At 40.7% G+C, this 12,724-nt stretch overlaps 1 protein-coding gene across 1 annotated transcript; it reads right to left on the bottom strand.

The window, feature by feature from the left end:
- Window positions 1-8,530: 8,530 nt before the first annotated feature.
- c2h4orf33 (chromosome 2 C4orf33 homolog) lies at window positions 8,531-11,913 on the bottom strand. Its single transcript, XM_066662049.1, has 6 exons — window positions 11,770-11,913; window positions 11,358-11,538; window positions 9,880-9,940; window positions 9,716-9,767; window positions 9,339-9,538; window positions 8,531-9,013 (listed from the first exon to the last, which is right to left on the bottom strand). The coding sequence occupies exons 2-6, from the start codon at window positions 11,536-11,538 to the stop codon at window positions 8,917-8,919; spliced, it is 591 nt and encodes a 196-aa protein (XP_066518146.1). The 5' UTR covers window positions 11,770-11,913; the 3' UTR covers window positions 8,531-8,916.
- Window positions 11,914-12,724: the final 811 nt, after the last annotated feature.

Raw genomic sequence — 12,724 nt, 5'->3', positions numbered from 1 at the left:
TCACACACTCACACATTCACACCTACGGACAGTTTTGAGTCGCCAATCCACCTAAAAACATGTGTTTTTGCACCGTGGGAGGAAACCAGAGCACCCAGAGGAAACCCACACGGACACAGGGAGAACACACCACACTCCTCACAGACAGTCACCCGGAGGAAACCCACGCAGACACAGGGAGTACACACCGCACTCCTCACAGACACTCGGAGTGGTACTTGAACCCACAACCTCCAGGTCCCTGGAGCTGTGTGATTGTGACACTACCTGCTGCTCCACCGTGCCGCCCTAATGGCAAAATAGAAGACATGAAATGACCCGTTATCTGATTTCGGATTTGGAAAGAAAATCTCAAAGAAATTACTACAGGAAAACGCTGTGTGTTTCTGGGCCTGTGTTCAGACTGACTCGAGGCGGCCTCACTTATAGGCAGTTCTCCACTGTTCTCACTGTTCTGGAACCACAGTTTGAAATACTCTGACTGTAACAGACAGAACAAGTGTATCATATCTCTCTCTCTGATCTGCCCATGTGTTAAACAGTGGATAAACCATGACTCTGTCCTGACTCTATGTGTTTATCTCTGGCTCTGGAGCAGAATTCAAACAAAGCAAAACAGGAAGTTTGTTAAGAGGTTAACGGTGTTATTTTGAGACCTTCCAAAGCTCTGGATTTCCTTATATTGGATTCAGGCCTGAAACTTTTCCCACTGCAGAGTGCTCCTGTTCACTCCCTCTCTGCTGTGTGTGTGTGTATGTGTGTGTGTGTGTGTGTGTGTGTGTGTGTGTGTGTGTGTGCGTGTTCTAAGTGCAGGGTGAAGTTGATAAATGGAGAGCTGTTGAGTTTGAGTGACAGTAAGAGGATGAGAGAGAGAGAGAGTGATTAGCTGTGTGAGGAGAATTGATTGCACACACACACACACACACACACACACACACACACACACACACACACACAAACACAGCTGCTACACTGAGTTCACACACATCACATACACTCTCCACTCATTTCTTTATTTATTATAATTGCATTAATGAGTTACTTTTTCCCAGTGATGCTTTGGTTCTGCTCTGATTCAGTGCCTGACCTCACTGAGCTGGATGTCCTGGACATGTCTCCGCCAAGAACTATCCATTATCCGACAAGTGGACACCTACCTGTTACTGTCTATCCCACCTGCAGCAGGAGATCAGACCAATGAACTGGGCGAGGAGAGAGGGCAAGTGAGGTAGAGGACACAAAGAGAGAGAGAGAGAGAGAGAGAGAGAGAGAGAGAGAGAGAGGCTATGAAGAGGAGTTAAATTACTCTCCACCTCTCTCTATGTGTCTGGTCTTTATCCGTTCTGCTCTGTGTGATCTCACACACACTGTCTTTGAGCCTTTGAAGCCTTAAATATGTCTGTGTTTGTGTGTGTTTTGGTTCAGTCCCAGGACAGAGGTGTTGGAGGTCCCTTTGTTGGAGAAATCAAAGAAAAACATGACTAAGCTACCCAGTTATAAAGGTCCTCAAATGGTCATTTTCATTACATCTCTGTGTTGTGATCTTGTCATACGTGAACATTAGAGGCTCAGTTATGATTGGTTAGCAACTCCAAAGATCTGGTTCTTATTGCTTCTAACTCCAATGACTGATTATTATTGGCTAGGAGTTCTAGTGGCTTGGTCATCTATAACATTGGAATTCCATTGTTACCAGTTTTCTGTAAGCTCAAAATTCAAGTAACAACTGTTTGTGTAAGCTTGTAATTCCAGCAACCCTAGACTGTGAATTCCAGTAACCCTGTTTGCATAAGCTCAGAATTCCAGTAACCCTGTTTAGATTACTTAGGAATTCCAGTATCTCTGTTTGTATAACTTTGAAATTCCAGTAACTCTTTTTGTATAAGCTCAGAATTCCAGTAACCCTGTGTGTATAACCCTGTGTGTTTTTTTATAAGTTCGACATTAAAGGCCTTTTGTTTGTATAAGCTCAGAATTCCAGTAACCCTGTTTAGATTACTTATGAATTCCAGTAACCCTGTTTGTATAAGCTCAGAATTCCAGTAACCCTGTGTATATAAGCTCAGAATTCCAGTAACCCTGTTTGTATAAACACAGAATTCCAGTAATACTGTGTGTACAAGCTCAGAATTCCAGTGTTTGTTCCTTGTTTCTTCCAGAATTCCCTGTTTGTTTAACTATGAAATTCCAGTATCCCTGTGTAAATAAGCTTGGAACTCCACTAACCCTGTGTGTATAAGCTTGGAATTCCAGTAATCCTGTGTATATAAGCATGGAATTTCAGTAACTCTTTTTGTATAAGCTCAGAATTCCTGTAACCCTGTTTGTTTAACTTTGGAATTTCAGTAACCCTGATGGTTTAACTTTGGAATTCCAGTAACCCTGTGTGTATAAGCTTGGAATTGCAGTGGTCGGGGTCTTTCTGCTCAGGAACAGTCTAGAGAACAATATTTGCTATGTTCCCATTGTGAGGAAATGTCAATATGTCATTGGATGAGTATACTAACAGCTTATTGCTCTCATTCTTCTTACATCACAACCACAAGGAACCTGGAATGGGCTACAGACCCTGTGGGCTGACGTGGGCCTTGTGGGCTTTGAGTCACTGAGAGGAGGGTGAAACAAACCTAGTTCTCTTTGGTTATGGGTGCTTTAATCTTCCTACGTAGCTTAGCACTTAGTGAGGAGCATTTGGCTAATGTGAGCGACTGCCGCTGGACCGTGGGTGTGTGTGTGTACTCTGTAAAAGCAAGAGCTCTGTTGGCTTCCACTTGTGAGAAGGGTCCACCGTGGAGGCCAGAGCCGTCTCATTGTCGGGAAGCAGGCAGTGAAGGCAAACAGATCGCTGCTGGCAAAAAGGAGTGTTAAAAATAAACGAGTTACAATCAACAGCGCAATGTTCATGGCGGAGAAACACCCCTCAGGGCGAGGGAGGGGGGAGAGAGAGGGAGAGGGAGCAAAAGAGAGAGCGATAATATGAAAATGAAATGAGATTTTCCACTGGATAAGATTAGAGTGGAATCATCAAAGGACCCGGGCCTCGGTTCTCTCTCGTTCTCTTTTCTGTTCCCTCATTCTCTCACTCCCTCGCTCTTGTGATGGAGAGATGGGGCGTCGTGTTTGCATTTCCATTTCATTTGTACGTTGTGTTTCGCAGCCTCGCATTTTCATAATCGGGATAATACACTGTAATTCCGCAGCTGAGTGTTTGGTGCGATAGTGTGTATATGTGTGTGTGTGTGTGTGTGTGTGAGAAAGAGAGAGAGAGAGAGAGAGAGAGAGAGAGAGAGAGAGAGAGAGAGGACGAGGATATTATGAAGGTGTATAACATATTCCCAGTGGCTGGGGGTCTGCTCGGCCCTGGGATGCCTACAGATGCCCCTCCTGCCCACCCAAGGGGCACCTGGAGCGCTCCCACATAATAAATCCAAGTGGCTGGTGGTGATGGAGGGTTCCTATGGAACAGATATGAACTACACCTGTTTGCCCAGAAAAGGAAAGAGCATCACCAAGGACATGCCTGCAAGATAACCATGGAAAGGATGGAGGGTAACCATAGATATGGATGTGGCATAAACATGAATATGGCTGTAGCTCAATCACAGAAATAGGTGTAGAGAAACTATGGGAACAGAACTGTGGAAACAGAAGTTACAGTAAAATAATTTAATGAACTGTAATGTAACCATGGAAATGGATGTAGTGTAACAATGGACATAAGTGTAGTGTAACTATGGAAACAGAAGTGCCATATCCTTGGAAATGGGTGTAATGTAACCATGGAAATGGATGTAGTGTAACAATGGACATACGTGTAGTGTAACTATGGAAACAGAAGTGCCATATCCTTGGAAATGGGTGTAGTGTAACCATGGAAACATTTTCCCAGTGAAACAGCAGCAGTGAGTGTCCGGTGGTGGTATGCAGCCAAATGAATGCTGTTTTCAGAATCTATTCTGATCTAAAAGGAGCTTGGGTTTGTTGGTCCTTTTAAGATCAGCTCTAAAAAATCCAAATTTCGTTTTATAGTTCAGAAAAATTAATTAATTTAATTTTAATTGATAGTAATTCATTCATTTACAGCAACAAACCCAGCACCCTGCCTTAAACGATGCCCCCAGTGCATCTGGAAAATCCCAAACAACCACAATACACAGCTTTACCCTCCTCCAGGAGAAATGCTGCTTTTGTTTCTTTGTTTATTCCAGACACCGAACTAAATATCCCCCATTGAGGAATTTCACTAAAGGAACTTTTATCTTGTTAAATACATTCAGTGCAGAAACTCATGCCGGCATCATCAAACAAACAGCGATTCTTTAACAGGCATAAAAAGCTGTAAGTGTTTGTGCTGGAGGACAGCCATAAATGAAGCTAGTGGGTTCTTTTGCTCACTCTGTTCTGACTCACCTCAAGGTCAGACATCGACTGGTTCCTCCCTTGTCCGTTAATCAGACCTCAGATCAAGTCCCTGTGGTCTCAAGCTCCTTCTGTAACAACTCAATGAATTCAAGGGTTTTGTAGATCTGAAAGGACAGAGTCTCTGTGATTCTCCAGTCAGGGAACTGGACAGTGTAAGTTATTTTATATTAGGTTCCCAGGAAGGAACCCATCAAATTTTCACCCCTGGTTCTCAGAGTAACATTCTCAAAGGAGCATGTTAAAACCAGAGAGGTTGTATCAGACTTTCAAGCCAGTTTATAAGGATATTTTTTCTTGATGAACAAGGGCGAGTGCTAACGCCTGCTAACTTTACCGGATTAACTCATTTTTTAGCATTGGACATCAATTCTGGTAATAAGTGCTTACCTGCCGGTTGCTGTGGTGATAATGGCTAGAGTACAACCATATAGTTACACTTTATGGTTGTAATAATACAGTACAGTGTATTATGAGAGATATATGGGTTTTATCATGTAGTCAACATAATTTTATTTGATTACACACCCTCCCCCAGCTCAACATATCAGCTGAAGCCCTGAGATCCGTTCATGACCTGTGTAAGTATCACTTGATATGAATGTGTGTGTGTGTGTGTGTGTGTGTGTGTGTGTGTGTGTGTGTGTGAGAGAGAGAGAGAGAGAGAGAGAGAGAGAGAGCAGAGTGTGTGACTATTGATGAGGATGAGGCAGAAGGTGAGATGTGGAGTGACGCTGGTTAACTTTGGGAGATTGAAGACGAGATGTGCTGCTGAATTGTAGATTAGTTTCAGTGATGTTAACTTTCTGTCCTGGATGCTGTTCCCATGCAAGGAATTTCAGGTCTGAGTTGGAATTCTCTGTGGGAAAGATGAGTGGGATTTTTGTAAGAAGGTCATTAAGGTCATTAAACGGGACGTGGGGTAAAAATTGTGGGGAAACACAGTTGTGAGGGCCATATTTAATTTAGTGTTTTTGATGGGGAGAAATGTCAGCTCTTTGTAGGTGGCTGAAGTTTAACTCGCCTGTAAGTTTCATTCATTGTTTGAATTACCACAGAAAAAAAAGTAAAAAAAAAGTCATTGGGTCATTGTTTTTTTTTTTTTTTTTTTTTTTACCCGTAATGCCGAGTTTGGAGACATTTCCACCTTAAGTGTTAAGAAAAAGCAAAAATAAGTCAATATTACCCAAGCATATGGTGCAGGAATAGAGTAATCCTCATGCTTTTCAATGTTTGGTTTAAAAACACATGAGACATATTAAATGTGATATTAAAGGTGATGTTATGTGTGATAAAAGCTGTGTTAGAGATGATATTAGAGGTGATAAGAAGTATATTAAACGTGATATTAGAGGTGAGGTTAGATGTGATGTGAGCTGTGTTAGAGCTGATTCCAGAGAAAACTAAGACAAATGAGCAAGCGCCACCAAGCTGTTCATTAAAGACTAAATGGAATCAATTACAGAAACATGTAGCGCTCATCAGCACTTTAATAAAAGAGCAACTCTCTCTCTCTCTCTCTCTCTCTCTCTCTCGCTCTCTCTCTTTTCACCTCCTTTGTCCTTTTTTGTTCTCTCTTGTTTACTTTCTTTCTCTAATTTCCTCTTTCCCATCTTCTCCTCTCCTTCCTTTCCTTTGTCCTCTTTGTCTCTTGCTCTTGTTTTGCATTTCTCTACATTTTCCCCCATTCCTCGCCTGCAGTCCCATTTATCTCATTTATCTCTTCTATTGTCCTCCTTTTATCTCTTCTTATTTTTCTCTCTCTGTCTGTCCCTTCCCTCTTTCCCTGCTTTCCTATCTCTCTCATCTTTTTTCTCGTTTCTTTGCCCTCTCATTTTCCCCTCCCTCTCCTTTTTCACATTCTATTTTTTCTTTTCTCACCCTCTCCACATTTTCTTGTTTTAGTTTTTCCCTCTCTCTCTCTCTCTCCCTCTCTCTCTCTGTCTGTCTCTTTCTCTCCCTCTCTCTCTCTCTCTCTCTCTCTCTCTCTCTCTCCCTCCCTCTCTCTCTCCCTCTCTCTCTCCTCCCCTCTCTCTGTCCCCCCCCCCCCCTCTCTCTGTACACTGGTCTATGTCTGTCTCCATTTGTATTCTCTGTGGCTGAATCCATTCAGTTCCTCAGAGTCCGGTTGAGTCCGGAGTCTGTTTATTGTATTTTTTTTTTCGAATAAATTACGATGTGTTGGTGCATAAATTAATCTCTGTTTCATAAACAGGAAGTGAGGTCGCGTCATTGACTCTAGTCCGTGGCACTAATGAGGCCTGATTAGCATTCCTGCAGAGAACGAGTGGAGGAAGCTCTCCTGGGACTGTCGCTCCCTGTTGGAATATTGCTGTGAGGATCTGATGAACAACAGTGAGGAGTTCTGAAAAACAGTGAGGGCAGGTCCTGCTAGGTTTCACCATGTAGTCCTGACGGGCTGAGTGCCCCAGGCTCATGAGTCAGGATCATGTGCAGCTTCTCCAGAGTGTCCCAGGTCATTTTGGGGATTTGCAGAGTACAGCACAGCTCTCTCTCTCTCTCTCTCTCTCTCTCTCTCTCTCTTTCTCAGATTCAGATTAAGATTTATTGGAATGACAGGTTAAATGCCTACATTGCCAATGCAGTGCAGATTAAATGTATCCCATTTAAATCGAAATCATAAAATGTGACATCACATAATGTACAGGGGTTGGACAATGAAAGTGAAACACCTGGTTTTAGACCACAATAATTTATTAGTATGGTGTAGGGCCTCCTTTTGCGGCCAATACAGCGTCAATTTGTCTTGGGAATGACATACACAAGTCCTGCACAGTGGTCAGAGGGATTTTAAGCCGTTCTTCTTGCAGGATAGTGTCCAGGGCACTACGTGATGCTGGTGGAGGAAAATGTTTCCTGACTCGCTCCTCCAAAACACCCCAAAGTGGCTCAATAATATTTAGATCTGGTGACTGTGCAGGCCATGGGAGATGTTCAACTTCACTTTCATGTTCATCAAACCAATCTTTCACCAGTCATGCAGTGTGTATTGGTGCATTGTCATCCTGATACACAGCACCACCTTCAGGATACAGTGTTTGAACTATTGGATGCACATGGTCTTACTGGTGCAATGTGCAATTAATGAAGATTGGCCACCAGGTTGGTCCAATTTAGCCATGAAACCTCCCACACTAACAGGTGACAGGTGTTTCAGTTTCATTGTCCAACCCCTGTGTATAATGTAATGTATGTCTGTCTGTTCCAGTTCTCTCTCTGTTTCTTTTCTCTGTTCACCTTCTCTATCTCATATTAGATTCCACCCTTATTTGGGCCACTGGTTCTTGTCATATCATTAAGGGTGTGACGGCCTTCAGCTCACCTCCACACAAGCACCCGGGTTCGTTAGCGCTGGTTAACTCTGTCGTGTGCAGGCTGTTACTCAACCTACTTGTTTTTTTTTTTGTTATTTTAGAGAGTGAAGAGTGTTGAGAGCCTCCTCTTTCTCTCTCTCCCTCCCTCTCAGTCGTGACATTTGAAGAAACTTTTGTTCCACTTTGTTAATCCTTTTCTCCATCTCAGTTAATCCACCTCTTTTACTTTTTTTTTTTTTTTTTTCTCACTCCACTTTACTCTATTTCTGTCACTCTGTTGGCATCTCTCTCTCCCTTCATTCTCTCCCTTTTATTTATCCTCCTCTCCTCTTTGCACTCCTTCACTCTTTTTACTTCAAACCTTTTATCCTTTACTGTTTTTCTCTTTGTAACTATCTATCACTCTCTCTCTCTGTATGTCTCTCACTCTCTCTTGCCATGTCTATCTTTCTGTCCCCTTCACTCACCTCTCTCTCTGTCTCACTTTCCTTCTCTCTCTATCTGGGCCATTGATCCCCACTCTTTATTCCTTTCTTTAATCCATTATTGAGCTCCATCCATTTTAATTGGTGTTCCCTCTCTGAAACTCTTTCAGAGCAGAGAGAGAGAGAGAGAGAGAGAGAGAGGGAGAGAGAGAGTGTATGTGTGTTGTGAGAAAGAGAGAGGGAGATAAGAGGGAGAGAGAGAGTGAGTGAGGGAGTGAGAGAGAGAGAGAGTGATAAGAGGGAGAGAGCAAGAAATGAGTAAAAAGGAGACAGTGATTTATTGGTCATTTATTTAACATTTATTTTATGAAGGTTGGATTAAATCCCCACAGCTATGATCTCAGATCAGTTTTCTTAGTCCTGTTATAACTAGCACATTTAATATATATGTTAATATACTTGTAATATTATATACTAGACCTGTTATATCTATAATTAACCTCTGTTAATCTGTAATAAACCTGTTATAATTGTAATAAATGTTGTAAAGTGTAACAAACATTGGGATTAATTTCTCAGCTCACTGTCTAATCAGCTCACTAAATTCTGCTGGTTGTCCTATAATAACTGTTCTGGGAGCAGCTGTTTCAAGCTTCATTTATTTCAATCAATCAGTCAAAATTTATTTATATAGCACTTTTTACAACAGACGTTGTCACAAAGCAGCTTTACAGAATCTACACTGTGTTCTTCCACAGATCAGACTCAGGCTGAACCCACTCTTCTCCCATGATGCACTGCAGGCGGAAGGGTTGAAAGTACTCCAGGCGGTGACTATAAACATATACAACAACAACAAACAGTAAATATAAACATAGGATGTGGCTATTAAAAGTTTTCATAGAATTTTCAGTAAAGCTCAAACTTGATGCAGGTAAACACAACTATTTAGATGAACGGAAGGATCCAGAATGTAATTGCTGCACTATTTGAGGTGCATTTGCTTCAGGTAGACCAGAGGCACCAGAATGTAACTGCTGCATTATTTAAAGTGGAATGGAGGGACCACAGTAAGACTGTGCAGTCGGTGCAGTTTTATAGATTTTTATAAATCAAAGGTGGGTGTTTGTTTGTGTGTTTATGTGTGTGTAATGCTCACAAATCGGGCCCCTGTCCCTGCTGGAGGTCCTCTTTGGGAATGGGGTAAAGGGCCTCGTAGCTCCGCCCACTTCCTGAGCCATGAATGGCATATGAATTCATCTTATCCACGCCAGGAGGGAAGTAGCTCCAGGGGATAAGCCCCTCCCCCTTCCACATATTCCCTGTTATCGTAGCAACAAAGGACAAGGGAAGCTGTTGCTGAAAGAAGAGGAAACAAAAAGATGAAGGAGGGTGTGTATGAATGATCATTTAACACACAATAGTAACAAAATTGTAACACGTTAACAACCATCTGGGATACTGCAGCAGTGGCCTAGCAACACACTAGCAACCAACTGGGATACCCCAGAACGTTCAGGTTGTGTGTTTTCTTACCATAAATGCATTGTGTTTTCCATTTAGCAGCAGAATAAGGTGTTGTCCGTGTCTATGAAACACACCAATTAATATGGTTATTAAATAACTAATTATGTAAATTAGAACAGTAGAACTCAGACATATGAGAGTTTTCAATTTCATTTACTGATAAAAACACTTACGGACAAACTTCTACCTCCAGATACTTCTCACTGTGGCTGTTGAGGAAGAACGACTCCACCACTGCACAAGAAACAACACCCACACAATCTAACTGCTGCACCATTTACGGTGGCACCAGAATATAATTTGTACAATTATTTATTGAGAGAAATGTGTCAATATACTTGTGTGACAGAAGTGTCAAAATACTTAACAAATTTAAAACAGCTGTTACTTTGTTATCTTCCTTGTTAGGTGAATATTTTTCCAGTTCTCCAGCTTGGTTTCTGCTTGGAGATGATTCCACTATTAATGTAAACTTTTGTGAAAAGGAAATAATTATGGCCTGTACCACGGTCAAGGAAACTATTCTTAAATTTTGAGCTGAGTCTGTGGTATGTTTAAACTCTGTGTTTTTGCTAAGGCTACAACGGATGAGAGATGGCCCAAAGCTACTGCTTTTGTTAAAGACAAACTGGCTGACTTGTGAAATTGTATGCAGTGTATTATATACTTTCACCTTTTTTTTTCCCTCTTTGCTTTCTCCCTCACATGTGCGTCTGTTTCTTTTTCTTTTTTTGTGTGTGTTATGTGTGGAAATAAAAATGTAATAAAAATATATTCACACACAAAAAAAATACTTAACAAATTTGTTAATAATACTAATAATAATAATAGTCATGGTCTACATTTATTTATGTATATTTATGCATATTTTTATAATGTCTTTTTCTCAGATTTAATATTTATGTATAAAGTGTTAAATCTGCCTTTTGTGGATTAATCGTACTGATTAATAAATTCTCATTAGGACAGGTATGTGAGAATGGTCCCCACACCTCCAAAAACTATAGTGCCCCCTAGCAGTAGCTTGTTCAGCAAAAACTCAAAATTCTAAAACCTGCGAGAGTAAATTAACTAAAATATATCATGAAAAACAAGTGCTATGATGCACAAATGCAGATTCAGTACTCTATAAACACATATTAGAGACTATGAAAAACATGCAATTAAAATGTAAACAAATGCAATTTTAAACAAAGGCATTGATAAAACTATGAAAACCAAAAACATGTATTCATGAATTTAACTGTATTTGTACAAATTGCAGACTGTGAGACACAGTCTGGGACATAATTATTTGTGAAACATATTTGTGATTTGTGTCTAATTGGTGGAATATAATTTAGATATTTTTTAAGTATTTTGACACTAATCTCCCTCTGTAGACCAGAGGCAACAAAGTGTAACTGCTTCACCATTTAAAGCAGACCAGTGGCAGTAGAGTGTTGTTCACCAATAAAGGAGTTTTCAGAATGTTAGTTGCATGACATTTAAAGCCCCATGGCCTTACTGAGAATGCAAATAGTTTATCTTATTTAATGTGAACCAGAGGCACAAGAGTGGAATTTTTACACCAGTGAATGCCTACAAAAAAAAAAAAAAGCTTACCCAAAAGTCAAAAATAAAAAAATGATGAAAAATAAAAGTCCCCTACCCTCGTAGTCCCAGAGTCCTGGGAAGGGCTGTCCTGGTGGCCCCGGGGGGGCTGGAGGGTCATTAAAGTACGGAGCACACACTTCCATCTTCATCCCTCCATCACCAGGAGAGAAACGGATCTTCACCGCATCGTGGTCCACTAGAGAGCTGTCCCACGTCTGATTGATACTGAACTCCATCTTAACAACAAAACACAGGGAGTTAAATATTATTAACTGATTTATTTAGTGGTTATGTTTTTTTTTTCTCTATCTCTCTGTATCCTTTTGCTATTTCTGTGGAAACAATCAGGCCACAAAGTGTTTCTGAACAGGTAAATCTGAGGAATTTACTAGAGCACAGGCCACACTACAGGAATATTATACAGAGGAAACTATCTTGTGTTAATATAGCTCAAGGAAGAGTCTTACCTCTGCAGCAGAACCAAAGCAGTGCTGCTCTGATGCTGTTTGTCAGTATTTATAACCCACAGCTCATTATCATTATCATAATGATACCACACAGATAAACAGTCTCTCACACACAACATATAATTCATTCAAAACATAGCACAAACTTCCTGGTATCTACAGAGCAAGGGTGTGTCTCAAATTACTCCCTGATCCTTATGTAGTGCACTAGATAATTCATCTTCCTATAGGACACTGCCCTTGGGCCCACTTTGCGTGTGTGTGTGTGTGTGTGTGTGTGTGTGTGTGTGTGTAATATTTCTAGAAGCAAAAAAAAAAAAGGTAGTCAAATGACTTTAGCACAAAGTCTGGGATTGCTCAATTGGAATATTGCTCAGCTCTTTTCCTAATGGTCGGCTTACACTGTGGACTGTACACCCTGTGTCCCTATGTCCCAAATTGTGCACTCATGGTCCTGATGTCACAAGTTTTGTGCAGATGAGTTGTGTCCCATTTCTCTTCATATTCAAAAAATTAAATATAATGAATTTGCTTATTAATGTATGTTTATTGATTTTTTTCTTAATTTAACGTATTTGGTACACCATGTGTTGATGCCACCAAAGATGGCAGGCTTTAATACTCTTAATATTAGCATGTTGTTACGTGGCTGAATTTTTGCCTTATATTGTTATAAGGCAATATATATTGTTATTATAATTAGATTTATATTAGACAAATAATACACCAAAACGAAGGTGTTGCAAATGTTGGGCTCAGGGTAAATGGTGTTTTTTTGTTTATTTTTTTTTTGTTTTTTTAGACAAACAACGCCCTATTTTGAGTGTATAAGTCTTTATTTCGTTCCCTACATAGTGCACTGGGAAGGGAGTAGGGAGTTAACTGGAACGTACCCAAGATCCTGCTCTTAGAACCAAACGGACAAAGTATGTGAACATACAGCAGGGGATTTTAG

This window comes from Hoplias malabaricus, chromosome 2, assembly GCF_029633855.1.
Source record: "Hoplias malabaricus isolate fHopMal1 chromosome 2, fHopMal1.hap1, whole genome shotgun sequence".
Taxonomy (NCBI): Eukaryota; Metazoa; Chordata; class Actinopteri; order Characiformes; family Erythrinidae; genus Hoplias; species Hoplias malabaricus.
Note: the sequence above shows the minus strand (reverse complement) of the source record. Positions and strands in the feature narration are given on the sequence as shown.